Consider the following 13,804-nt stretch of genomic DNA (forward strand, 5'->3'; position numbering starts at 1 on the left):
CCACTTCAAAAAGGAGCTCACAAATGGCAGATCCTTAATCCTTTCTTTACTCAGTAACACTGAACGCTGCGCCTGGATTCTGTTTCGGGAGGAGGCAGTGAGGCAGTATCACTGGCACAGACAAGAGACAGGCCAATTACCACTTCACTCTCCACGGTTACCAAACAGAGTGGCCGCAAAAATGTTTGTCTGCTCACAACAAGGAGCATTTGTTTTGTTCTTTTTATTCTCAACTTTTTCCCCCTGTATATGTTTTTTTGTCTCCCTCCCTCTCTCCTGGTTTCTCCTCATCATACCTTTCTGTACTTCAGTGCGTCTGGCTTTAAATGCTTCTCCTCGAGGAGCGGACGAATGAGTGAAGTGTGAATGCATGGGGAGCCTTAAAGGAGATAGCACAGAGGCGCACACCCTTTGACAAGTAAGGAGCGAGGACATTGCAGCACTGAAGCTAATCTTTAGAACTAGCACACAGAGGAAGGGTAAAAGAGATACTGAGATAGTGAGAGTGGGAGAGAAAGGGCTTTTAATAAAAGGGTCAAAAGCTGCTGACAGCTGAAAATAATCCCTCTCTTGTGAACCTGATCACATATCAAGACAGCAGAAATCAGTCAAAAGTCAGTCCCAGCCAGTCCCACCACAGTACCCAACTGAGACAGTCTGTAAAAAGAAGACACGCGTTTTTCTCTCTATGCGTGATCTCACCGTGCGAATGGCAATAGGGATGCCGGACTCATCCACCGGGCCGATGCCTTCATAATGCGGGGCTTTAATGACAGACACCTTCTTCTCTTCCTCTGAGAAGCGAGCAATGGGCACAGTGGTGCTGACGCTCGTGTGGCCTGAGACCACAGACTCTCTGGTGACTGACTCACTGCCCTCTAGTAAAAGAAAAAGGAAAAGGAGACGCAGGTTGGCTTTTCTTTGGTCAGAAATATGATGAATTCAGGGGTTCCTAACTTGTGTGACTGAATATATTCAAACGTTGGAAAAATTATAGATGAATAACATCCTCTAAACTGCCTTTAACTTATCAAATATATAATCAAATGCCAAAAAAAGATCGTGAGTGTTACTTCGTAAAATTTTAACACATTTTATAGCACATTTTAAATGTTTATTTGTCTTTTTTGCAGTAAGTCATGGATCCAGTCCCGCTACAACTGTACCTGCAGTTGTGGTCAGGAAAAGTCCTAAATTCTGGATTAAACTCAGGAATGTTCAGTACACTTATTTACAATAAATGGCAAGGACTTCCTCAAACATCATCAAAGGACACCCGGAAAGAGTCCCGGCATCCTCACATCAAACAGAGCAACAAAAGAGAAGTGACTCACCTGAACTCCTACTCTGTCTCTGAAGCCCAGTGTGGAGGGAGGCGGGGGGTGGAGGATATGACGGGGGAGACATGGGCCTTTGTGGGTGGCTGGTACTTCCATTCATAGCGTGAGAGAGGACCTGGCCCTAGGAGTGATCGACATGCCAGAAATGGGAGGAGGTCAGAAACTATTAATTACAAATGTTGGCAAAATGCACAACAGCAAACAATGTTGTAGATCTAAGATGGCAGATCAAGAGTGTGAATGTAATAAAATAAAAACTGGCAGCAGCAGAATGCCTAGCCGTCATTTTGCAAGATGCATTCATAGAGCTAGAAAAACCACATCTGACATAGGATAAAGGTAAATGTAGGGAGAGCTAATTCAGAAGTGAACAGTGTACAAATGGTTAGTGTGGGAAAGAAGCTCTGAGCTTAATATTTTACTTCATAACAGACAGAAAAGCTGAAAACACTAACAGTAAACACAGATAACTTGTTCACATTCAACCTCATTATTAGTTAGTTCACATAAAAAAAAAAGACAACAGACAGGATATATTTAGAATGGGAGGCCCTTGTAAAACATGCTCTCCCATTCAATAAGAAGAAATCATTTAATCTGAAGACGAGTAAAAATGTACAGTAAAGCCTCTGAAGACTCGTGCTGAAAGGTAGTGGCGACTGAAAAAAAATGCAGGAGCAAACATTAAAATGAATTCCTTCAAAATGCAACAAGTGTTTGACTGCATGTTTATTGTCAGCATGACAACATTTTATGCCAGAATCGTCCGAATAAAATGAATGCCAGCGAGTGACTGTAAAGACAAAGCTATAGCTGACAAATCTAAACCAAGACTTGAAATTAGTCTGCGCATCATATATCTCTGAGATGAGTTTTAACAGTTCGCTGTTGCTCTTAGGAAGGGAATCGTTCCTTGATTAGAGCAGCAGCCAATCCCAACGGCCTATTTGAATGGTATCTATGTGTGGAACACACTCCATGCACTCAGGGTATTTCTCACCTTATTCTACTGATGGATGCTGTGAAGATACACTGCAAGTATGACCCAGCAAAACAGAGGCAAACCTAATCACTTGGCAAATGCCATGCAAGTAATGCGCTCCAATACAAATGGCAAAATGGGCTGCAGTGGGTACGTAACTTATTGCGCTGACATGTGTTGAAATGGTGGATTTTGAGGAAAAAAAAACAAAAAACTGTAGCTGCCTGTAAATTACTTCGGAAAAATGACAGTCTGTTTTTGGCAAACTTCTCACCATGCTTCTGCTATCAGGAACCTAGCAGACACAAACCGTATATAGTTTGCTACTAACTCTACCGTAGACACAAGGCAAAAGAAAATCACACACGTAAACAAAGAGGCCCGTGAAGAGGATTGTGTCAGTGATTCGGTCAGCCTGCAAACACACGGGCAAATTGGTTGTATTATGGAAAAAGTCGGAGTCTATCAGTTTGACGCGGATAATTACCCCATATTAGTCAGGTATAATATTTAGTCCCCATTAAGAATTTAGTCCGGAAACATTGTAAAATATGCAAGTTTTTTTTTCTTTAAGAGAGTAATTAGAGACCAATGATTTCAGGAAAAGGAAAAGGAAAGAGACACATGGACAAGCTGACACGGACTTAGAGCTGCAATCAGTACCCACACATTAACAATAAGGAACAAAGTGTGCTGGATTGAATGAGGGCGTCTGGCAGGAAGGGGGCAGTTGATGGTTAGTGAAAGTTAAAGATTGGTAGTAATCACACACTTGGTAGAGGTTTAGTTTTTGCCGTTAAAATGAGCAGAGGCAGGGCGGAAACCATTTGTTTTACAGTATGTCATGATGTATGTTACAGAGGTGGCATGTTTGGATAATTACATTAGTGACAGTGGCTGCTGCGGCAGTGGAACCCACAGAGGTTGTTAGCGCATCATCAGGGCCAGCAGTGGTTGTGTAGGTGGAGACGTGGCTGAGCGTGGGCGATGGCGTGGGTGAGGCGCCGGGTGAGTCCAGGCTACAGATTTGAAGCTCATCCAGCAGACCCGCCGTGGATGACGAATAGTGGCTGAGAGCAGACACTGTCACAGGGGAAGCCGAGGGTGATCCAAAGCTACCGATGCTCACACTGCTGGCCGCCGTAAGGCTCAACCCGCTGACCGCACCAGCTTTGATCCCCGCTCCAAAAGGAACATATGGGGTGGGCGATAGCATCTTGGGCATTAGGCTTGATGGGTAGTCGAGTGATTCAGCGCTCTGGCAGCGGTAGGGAGAGTGCCGTGCCGTGGGGTCAGGGGAACGAGGCCCCTGGTGTGGGAGTAAGAAGGAATTGATAGAAGGAGGCGAGTGCTGAGTTATATCACTTATTAGCCACATTGTCAAAAGAATGTGGCAGTAATACGTAAGCCTGAGTGACGTTGAAAAGCTGTAAATTCACACTGTGACAGGAGGCTGCCGCTTCATCTTCTGAAATATAAGTAATGCTGTGAACTGAAGAGGGTCCGTTAGTTCAAACCCAGAGCGACTCAGCGAATCATTCTGGCAGAGACTGTGATATACAGTAAGGTAAACATTTGGTTATCACACCACACATTCACACAAACAGTTTCGTTGGTTGGACGGGAGTATAAAGATTAACAAACACAAGGAGCGTATGACATGCAGGAAAACACCTTACTTTCAAAGAATGGCAGTTTTGGACGGTCAGACTTCAGAACAAAAGCAATTTAGTCACTTTTGCTCTCAGTCTGGCCCATTCTGTTAGTGGGACCTTTACTACATCTTCTTTGCCAGATGATGTTTGTTACCCTTTAGACATTCTTGATGTAAGCAACATAAACACAGATGTTGTCTTGCACTGACCTATGCACAATAATAGCTGCATTTTTGCTCTGCTGTTACAATATGTAGTCAGTTATGTACCAACAGTTCTGCAGCTGAAGGTCTTGGTGGAATTGCCGGAGGAGGCTTTGTCATCTCCGCCTCGGATGGAGCTGGAATTTGGGTTCGATTTTGGGCTTGTTCTGAGGCCCTCTTATCCACCCTGGGTTTTGAAGTCAGAGACGCTTGACTTTTCACATCCTCTGCGCCCAAGTGGACCGAAAGTGAAGCTGTCTGCGATGGGGGTTGAGAGGGGATGGGATCCATTTGTGGAGGTGGGGAAGTGGGTGGAGGGGAGCCTGGGGTCTGGGTCTTAGAATGGCCATCAGCATGAGCAGGTGGGTCAGGGATGGTGACGGGGGTTAGTTTAAGGGATGAAACCTTACGTGCCTGTGCATTAGCAGAGGTAAGTGCACTCAACTTGCTGAGATCATTCGGGGCGGTGGACTGATTAAGCTGTTGGACTGTGTTTGCATTGCTCTCCGAGTACGAGTAAGAGGACGTGCTGCTTAAAGTGTACGACTCTTTCAAAACTGCTTTGTCATTCTTAGTGAATGTTAGTATTCCTGCACTTGGATCATTAGCCAGAGCAATGATGGAGTCGTAGTCTAATGGATTAGTGCCAGTTGGCGAGAAGTGAAAACTTTGTCTCCTGGGGGGTGGCAGCGGTACAGGACTGATATCCTTTTTAGAAGCAGCAGCCAATGTGAGTTCAAACAACAACAACAACAAAAACAAAAACAAGAAGGAAATCATCAGCGCAAAGCTTGATATCACAAAACCGTTTCAAGAATGTGCTCGAGAATAAAACATGGTTTTGTGAAAAATTCCACAGTTGTGATGGTTTGTGGCGTCGTTAGAAATGCATCAACAACCTTTTTCCCCTCAGCGACTTTTACAAAAAGAAAAAAAAAAGAAAAGATTTAAGCACACAATGACACGATCAACAAAAATCTGGGAGGCTAAAAACACACACAAAAAAAATCCTAACTGGCAGCATGTGTCAGTCTAAGGTGCGGTATATTTCACCTGTGTGGGGGACTTTTTGTCCTGCAGGTTGGGTCTGACACTTCGGAAGCCTTTGGCGGCGAGAGATGAGCTGTTGGCATCTCCATTCTTAAGGCCGTCAGTTGCACTCCGTGACCGCCAAGAATCTGGGAAATAATTCACTAACATTACCCTCATGTTCAGCAGTGTTTTGTGACTTCCCGTCGTATGTTTCATATTCCTTTTGTCACGTATATATTCCTAAGATTCTCCACGAGAAAGACAAGACTCTTACCCAAGTCTGACGAGTGAGAATCACTCCCTGGAGAACAGAAATCACAAAGCTATAATCAGCAATTACCCAATGTATTGTTCCTTTAATCCCATCCCTAAACACTAAAAGTACTAAAAGATTAGAATACTATTCCTATATGTTCCATAGAATCTAAGTAAGCTGTTAGCTCTGTGAAAAAGATACAATAAGGTGACACAAATGTAGGAAGAGAGAGATGAAGGAATGAAAAATGATTCTTCATGAGTTCAATGGTAAGGTAGATATTCCTAACTTGGCAGTTGCTCACAGGAGTATCTCCATCTTAATTTTGACATAATTGGACTTGAATTTTTCGCCTCCCAGTCAGTCTGAGGATGGGGACATGAAATCGAATTTCATGCAAATTTCATGCAGGCGGCAACAAACATGGAACAGTGCAAACACCGGCTTCAAAGAGGAGAGAGATCCTGCGTAGAGTGCTATAAATGAGCAAAGAACATCTTTAACGATTAAACGATTGCCCGAACAGTCCCATATTTCAACATCAAACGAGTTTAAAGAGAGCTTTAAAGAGAGCAAATACCGTTCATTCCAGAAAGTAGCTTATGAAGGTTACTGGATATGAAAAATGGATTAAAGTGTTGAAGTATCTCTAATTCTAACGATAATACTGGAGGTATCTGAACTTAATGTCTACCTTAATACAGCTGGAGCGAGATCCTGCTTGTCGTTTATCAATTTCTATGAATTCATGATCTGAGAATTTTGAATCTGTGAAAATCTTGACCAAAGTGCAGCACACCTAATGCCTCAGAGAGAAAGCTATACATTCATCTGATGGGCACCAATAAAGCAAAAACCTGAAACTAACTGGAAGCTTTGAAGAGGAGCTTCCTTGCTGACAACATTTTAGTAACTGTAGTAAGAAGTCAACATGCACATGACCCATCACAGGGTTTGTGCATGTAAATGTAAGCGCTGAGAAAGCTGAGAATGATCTGTTCATTCTTATTTTCTGTTTCTTCAAGGGCATGAATAAAAAGTGAGTTAAACCTTTAATGTGCGTTTGAATGAGCGGTCGTATTTACGTACAGCCAAACGTCCAACTAAGCCAAACTTTTGCGTACATCTAGAATCGATCATCTTCTGTGACTCTGCTTGAATAAAATCCAATGAACCTCATTTCATGTCTTCAGCTGGCAAGAGAGCTGTGAAATGTTTGACCGGTCACACAGAACAGAAAGAAAAGAAAATACACAGAAAGTGTCAGATGAAGCCCTTCGACAAGAGGAAAGGTAGAATAAACTACACAAACACTTTGAGAAAGGGGACGTGGAGTTGAGCTCAAAAGGAAAGAAAGTCGAGCATGACTGAAGGCTGATTTACAAAGCAAAACAGGGCAGAGAAAGAAAATATTACATAGGAAGAAATATACAATGAATTTATGAGAAAAAAAACAAAATAAAATAGCAGCTGCAAGCGTACTGAAGCAGCCACAGCCTATTTAAAAGTATTTTCAAATGTTCATTCATGACAAGCCCAAACAGGACTTTCATTAAGACTTACCTCGTGCTCTCACAGAGAGCTTATCCCGGCCTATACTTGGACTATTGTTTTAGGCAGTCAATTAACCATTCTTATTCCAACATGTATCAATTTGCATGTTTGCGAGTGTTAGTACCTGTGGCTAGATTTGGTGAGCTCTGGACCCTCTTCATGGGAGAGAGTATGAGTGACAAGGCCACACTTTTGCGAGCGCATCCTCCGCTATCTGAGAAATCACGGCCAGGCGGGTGATCATCGAGGCAGAAGCAGAAGCACACATGCACATGCATGCGCACGGCGACACAAACACACACAGCGTCGAGCCATAATGCAAAAAGGAATAATGCAAAAAACGTTAGAGGCAAAGCGCATGCGTTCAGAGTGCATGTCATCTACTGGAGCACGACAACTGACAGACGGATTTGTCTAAAAAAATTTTAAAAAAATCAAACTTAATGGAATTTCTTTTTTTATATAAATCAAAGGATGTTTTAATAGGTTGCATTTTTATTAGATTACACAAACCAATTTAGGTTAGAAGATCAAACTAATCAACACATTATAACAGATGTTGCAGGACAAATGTGACAATTGAAATGAATATTGTCAATAAAGTTGGGAAATTAACAGTCAGTATGGCCAAATATTCCTGTTAAATGACATGCTGTCACACTGTTGGAAACTCTCCATTAACAGTGCAGCTAATACTTCCTCAACCGGACATTTTTAGCAAATAAACCCTGAATGTCGAGACCTGCAGCAAAATCTAAGACCTTTACTTCTAAGTTTAAGAAGCTGGGGATTAAATCGGTGGTGGTTCCAAACCTGTAAATCTGAGATGTTTCCATTAATGATAATAAAAAAAAAGCTCTTGTTGTATTACTGATAGCCTTTCAACAAACAAAAAAAGCTATTTTTATTTTGTCTTTTACACTGTAAAAACAAAATGAGTCATAGTCCCACAGCTGCTCACACAGATGGCGCTGCATGTTGTGTGGAAAGGGACTCAGTGACAGAGAACTCATTATCGGTTCTCGAGCTGAAATACACACGACAGCTCAGTGTGGCTGTTTGGGAAGTTTGGGAAACAACTTTAGAAATATATTCACACGGAAATACATAACTGGCTTAAAGGAGCAGGCTTAATATTCTTGGCCCCGAAATAGGCCAAGACCAAAGTGACAACGGCGGGTCAGGAATACCTTTAAAGACTAATGCTTGTGTTAGAGGATGCGCAAATGTGGAGATTATTTATTTCATTTTTTTTCCCACAGGTAAACAACAGTTATCACCAAAGATAAAGCGTAAAAATGAAAAGATAATTACTATCATTCTTTGCCAAACAAAAACAGTGCGTGTCAGGAGGGTGGATGGACAAGATAGAATAACTCATTCTGGTGTTTGTTGTTTGCATACCTGTATTCATATTGAAGAGCACTTCTTACTGATCTACTGCAGGGGGACACACTTTCCTGCAAAACAAGAAAGGGCACTTCAGAGGCAGGCTCTCACCATTTACTTTCTGTCATGAAATGAGAACCTGCTTAAATTAAACGATCCCTTTTGTAATAAGGAAATGAATTCAGTCACCAAAAAAAAAAAAAAAAGAAACACCAAACCAGAAAACTAAATGAATTTCACAGGGAATGAAAGGACTGTTCTTTTAGAGTAGAGACACATTAAAACACTGGAAAGTGAACTTCTTGAGTTTGACACAACAACATGTAGACTTCAAAGTCAAATGATCGACTTTGCTCAAACATGCCGACATTCAGCTGCTTTGGCCGCAGCTGTAGAAAAGAAAAGAGGTGCCACAGCTCCTAAAAACACGGACGTTTTAAAGAGTCATTACTTGGTCCAGAATTTCAATCACTCCGGTGATGAAGTCTCACAAAAGGTAGAGGGTGCTTTGCAACCATGAAATAACCATGAATCACCAATTAACTTAACATGTATGGCTTTGGACTGCGGGAGGAATACCCAAGAGTCCCCAGCACATGCACGGGGGAGAGCATGCAAAGTCCACACAAAGGAAACAAGCCCATATTCAAGCAGGGAACCTTCCTGCTGCGAGACAACAGTGCCAACCACCTCACCACCTTTCTTGCAGCCATGTCTCAGTCAACACTGTATTCACAAGTTTTTCTTCCCTCGCCTCATTGGTGCTTTAAGCTCGTCCACTATATTCACCAGTGATCTCAAATTCCCCATGATGATTGAGCCAAGAAATGGCTTTAACTTCCTCCTCTTTCCTCTGAAGGTCTCAAGATGACAAAAGAAATACGCAAAAGGACCAGAGCTACTGCAACTGGCTGCTTCTGGCGCAGAACCATATTAACCATCACGAGCTTCTTGGGTGGCATACTGACAAATGATCTAAGGACGCTGTGCCACTTGTCCACTTGGTGCAGAAATAGCCTGCCTCAGCAGGCGCTGTGCAGCAGCTCTACTAGCTCAACTTCTTTGTGTTGATATACTTTTACATTCTCTTTCAGTTCAGCATCAGCACAGCTGCTCACATGAAACTAAAGGCTGAAGCTAAATCCACATATTTTGTCAGTCATGTTAAAAAAGTTGTTTATGCCACAGTCTAAAGCCACAAAATACAAATGTTGAAAGATAACTTCTGTCAGTTAAGAGGGAGATACAGAATAAAGACCTCAGCAAGGTTTCTAAAGCACACAAATGACACGTAAATTACCTAAATGACTTTGATAAATCATACACACTGCCATGTTTATTTAACTATACCCATGTGTGATGCCTGTCTCCTCCTATATGGAGCCCTTTTCTTGGAAGTGTTGCAACAGGAGACATGATTTATATGAATGGGGCAAACATCAAAAGGCAAACTATAGGCTGCTGCGTCGCCTGGTGAGTACATGTACTTATGTGTCATCGTGAGACTTAAAGCTTACGACAGATACAACAAGTGATAAACTACAGTGGCTGCCACAGGGATCATACATGTCTGGTATGTAAAAATCTATGACCCGTTGCCAACTTTGACTCACTCACAGAAGACGTTTGAATGTTTGTGGTCAGCTAATCTTACACATTATCACTGGGATCAATTACAATCCCCTCCCCCAATAGTGAGATACAGCGACTGTAACGACAAGTACATGCGAATGATTTAAAATGATCTAAATCTTGACCAGAAAAGTTTTGTTTGACTGGGTGGGTGGATTGTCTAGGTTGTACATTATAAGGCTCAATGTTGATTATTCTATAGCAGTTTCAATAGTCATCTATATCGTATTTTGCATTTTTTTTTGTTTTTTTTCCATTTACACACAATTCAGTTCCTTTGATGTTGCACTCCATATGAAGTCCATGCAATCACACATTGTGTTTACACATTAGTGTGGATTTTCTCCATACTCCACTTGACTTATAGTAAAAGCTATGCGATGACAACAGTAAATACCCTGAACCCACTAGTAGCATGTATTTCCAGGCATTTGCTTCAACACAATGACAGCATCGGGACTGAATGCACATTGACAAGTCCTGATAACGACACCCATCACTGGGGCTTGTTATGGAAAAGCTATGCAGTCACATTCTTGCATGAACGTGTGGACTGTCTTCCCATTTGGTTCTGGCGATGAGTGGGATAAATGGATGGCGCAACGTTAACGTGTATTTGACCGTAATGACAACTTGCGTGAATCAGATTGGCTCCATATTCAGCGCGCTGCAGTGCAATGCTGAAAACTGATCAACTCTGTTCAACATTTACGATCAAGAAAAATACAGCAACCATATTATAATAAAGTGTTTTATCCCATATTGTTTTTTGACTGCGTTTTCAAGCCAATACTATGCCTTCAGCCACATGGGGTTTAGTTTGTCACTGTACACAGTGTCATCAGATGAGACTGGCAAAACATATGAGAATTTTACAGTGCGCAACCAGATTAATCACAAATACAATAAAAACTTTATGCCCGATTATGCAGCTTAGGTAGGTTTGAAGTGGAGCAGATGACAGCACTATACTCTTATTTTACGGGACACTGAGTAGTCTTCGCTGTCACACAATCACATTTGCAGGGTTCTGCTTTAGAAAAGCAGTGGCATAAGAAAAACATGTATTACTTTTATAATAACCATTCTTAATGGGTGTGTAACCCATTCCTATACAAATACAAATACAAATTCATACAAATTTTCTTTAGGATGTTTAAAAATAAATTAGATTGTGTTCATCTGAAGACACATTCTTGACTGAGACCTATAAAAATAACATATTTTAGACCCGTCATGGTAATAATATGATACAGTGAAACCACGCTATTCTTGTCCATGGTTAATACACCATCAGAATCTTATAGTGACCAATGCCTGGTGAGGAATGAATCCCACTACTTGTAGGACTCCATGAAGACAGGCATCGTGGGATACCCTCTGTCCCTCAAGACCTAATCGTGACCCTCTTACAGTAGGTTCTCATAAATCTGTTTCTTCGAAACAAACTGCACACAAACACGCACACACACACACACACACACACACAGCTATGTATGCCTGACGTCAGGTGACATGCACTGCCTCACACACGAATCTTCTACTCAAAATTTTATGATTTACAATCTGAGGGTTTGCTTCTGACCCAATAAGACAGACAAGTCCCTATAATGGGACTCTGTAAACAGATTTAGGTCCCCACAACACGAGCAATACCCACTCATACACATCCACACAGGCTCTCACACACACAGGGGTAAATCATGGCTCTGGCGTCGCAGGCTGTCTGCGTTCAAATGATGGTCAGATTATAAGCAGCATCATGTTTCCTGGGGACAGATCAGCGGCGACACAGCAGCTGTGACCATAGTGTAATGTTATTGCATGACACTGGAAGAAAATGCTCTAGGCTTTTTTAGCTTTGGCCAACCTCTGCCCAAATGTCCAGACAGAGCTCCCTTCAAATACCAATTTTGCAGCCCTCCCTGAAGCCTGTAGTATATTATTTGCAATGCAAGCAATTTTACACGCATATCACAGCATGGGGAAAAAAACTGCTTCCATTAATAATCAGCGAATGCGTCTCCAAAATGCTTACTGTATTATTTATAGGGGAAGTAGAGGGAATAAGTGTTGAGAGAGCTCATTCTTGCTATTCTGCCATTTCCAATAATTGAATAAGTGAAGTGTCAATTCCAATAATTGGATAATAAACAAAGATTCCTTAGTCTCCGCGAGCTGTTTCAATTCTGGTCTTCAATTTGCAAGTCAAAGCAGGTTTCTGTGAAGCCATTTCATTTTCTTATGCTGTCGTGGTTTATCCAATGTCTGCAATTTAGGCATTGGTAAGGCCACTCTGGAGACTAGTGTGTATATAATTACTGGCTGTAAAAGTTGTGGGGCTGCAAATACACAAGTCAGATGTATAGGCAAAAAAAAATCTGCTATGTCCAACATCAAGCCCATCAAGTCTCATTAGTCTGTGAAGTAAGCCACTGAAACCACTTAGAAGTGTACTGAAAGGTTATATCACCGAACAGATGAGACCTTGCAGTCACTTTAGAAAGAATCTGTTGTTGATCCAAATTCCTCTATGGGCAATACGTAACAGTTTGAAATATAAAGCTAGACCACTAGAGACAGAGGTTAAAGCATATCTCAGAAGGGAACGAGCCGCTCGCTTGGCCCGCAGTAACTAAAAGACTCATTCAAATGGGATGACGGGAAGAAAAATAACACAAACAGTATCAGAACCTAATATTCCCTTAAACAATGCTAGCCAGGATGTCATTAGTCACTGCAGTCTGCTTTGGCACAGACGAAACAAGTGTCTGAAAACAAAAAGCACCTCCAGTCTGAGCACTTCGACTTCTTAACTTCCTCTGTTCTGCGAGACAGGAAAAAGCAACTGGTGGAGGCTACTGCCATGCTAACGGTTTCTCAGAATGGCAACAACTACAGGAAATGCTTGAAATCACTATGTTTCTTTTACTTTGTCTCCGTCTGTGTTGGGAGGTTAGTCTTACTGTCAAAGACGGTACATACAGTAAGTTGCAGTGACAATAGCCCCCCCCCCCCCTTTTTTGTAGTTTTTCACAGTAGAAAAGGAAAAAGTAAATACTGGTTCCATCAGATCTGCCTTTAAGAGCTCCAGGATTATCCCTGTTTCCAGGTGCACTCAGGATGTCAGATACAGTTGGCAAAGCTGGAAAAAGAATAAAACACTAAAAAAGAACATACATTTTGTCAAATGCCATTTTGGACGAAGGAAATTGGCTCAGAGCGGTTGAAAGAGTCTCAGAAAGCATTTGACTGATTCAGAAAAATCAGAGAAACTTTTAACAATGAAAAGTTTCAGGGTCAGTGCTTAAATATACGACTGATGTAATGTGACATCCCCTTTTTTTTGTTTTCTTTTAAAAGCGTAGTAGACAGTGAGCAGTCATTGGTGATAAAGGCCTCAAAGGTAATGACCCTGAGAGAAAGTCACAAGATGTCAACAGATTAAGCTCCTTAGCAAATCTATTTAAAGTCTTAAAAGACCTAGAAGTCATCAGACATGTTCTCGTCAGCATTTCCAGTATGGAAAAGCTTTTGGAAACTCAAAACGTTGCAGAAATTGCAGAAATAATAATAGACACTGGGTGCTATGTTCAGAGTGAAGTAAACAGAAACGCTACATATCATCTGTTGTGAAAATCCCGTGGAAGCGTCGATCCCAGCAATTTGTAAACTCTGACTGGAAGGGTCAGTAAGAACAAAGCATTTTCTAACGAGGAGAGAAAAAAAGAAAAGGAAAAAGTCCCTGGAGATGCAACATA

The 13,804-nt window shown here is 41.7% G+C and overlaps 1 protein-coding gene across 1 annotated transcript in view; it reads right to left on the minus strand.

The window, feature by feature from the left end:
- The window catches only part of sorbs2a (sorbin and SH3 domain containing 2a), a 45,935-nt gene that overhangs the window by 22,153 nt on the left and 9,978 nt on the right, over positions 1 to 13,804 (minus strand). The window contains exons 3-10 of the mRNA XM_072384815.1: positions 8,427 to 8,482; positions 7,147 to 7,236; positions 5,487 to 5,513; positions 5,234 to 5,358; positions 4,247 to 4,888; positions 3,206 to 3,631; positions 1,335 to 1,461; positions 703 to 878 (exon numbers count right to left, since the gene is read on the minus strand). Coding sequence (XP_072240916.1) covers positions 703 to 878; positions 1,335 to 1,461; positions 3,206 to 3,631; positions 4,247 to 4,888; positions 5,234 to 5,358; positions 5,487 to 5,513; positions 7,147 to 7,236; positions 8,427 to 8,436 — 1,623 coding nt within the window. The 5' untranslated portion in view covers positions 8,437 to 8,482. The remainder of the gene's footprint in view (positions 1 to 702; positions 879 to 1,334; positions 1,462 to 3,205; positions 3,632 to 4,246; positions 4,889 to 5,233; positions 5,359 to 5,486; positions 5,514 to 7,146; positions 7,237 to 8,426; positions 8,483 to 13,804) is intronic.

The sequence above is a fragment of the Leuresthes tenuis genome, unplaced genomic scaffold (assembly GCF_036924035.1).
Source record: "Leuresthes tenuis unplaced genomic scaffold, fLeuTen1.0.hap1 SCAF_4, whole genome shotgun sequence".
NCBI classification, from domain to species: domain Eukaryota; kingdom Metazoa; phylum Chordata; class Actinopteri; order Atheriniformes; family Atherinopsidae; genus Leuresthes; species Leuresthes tenuis.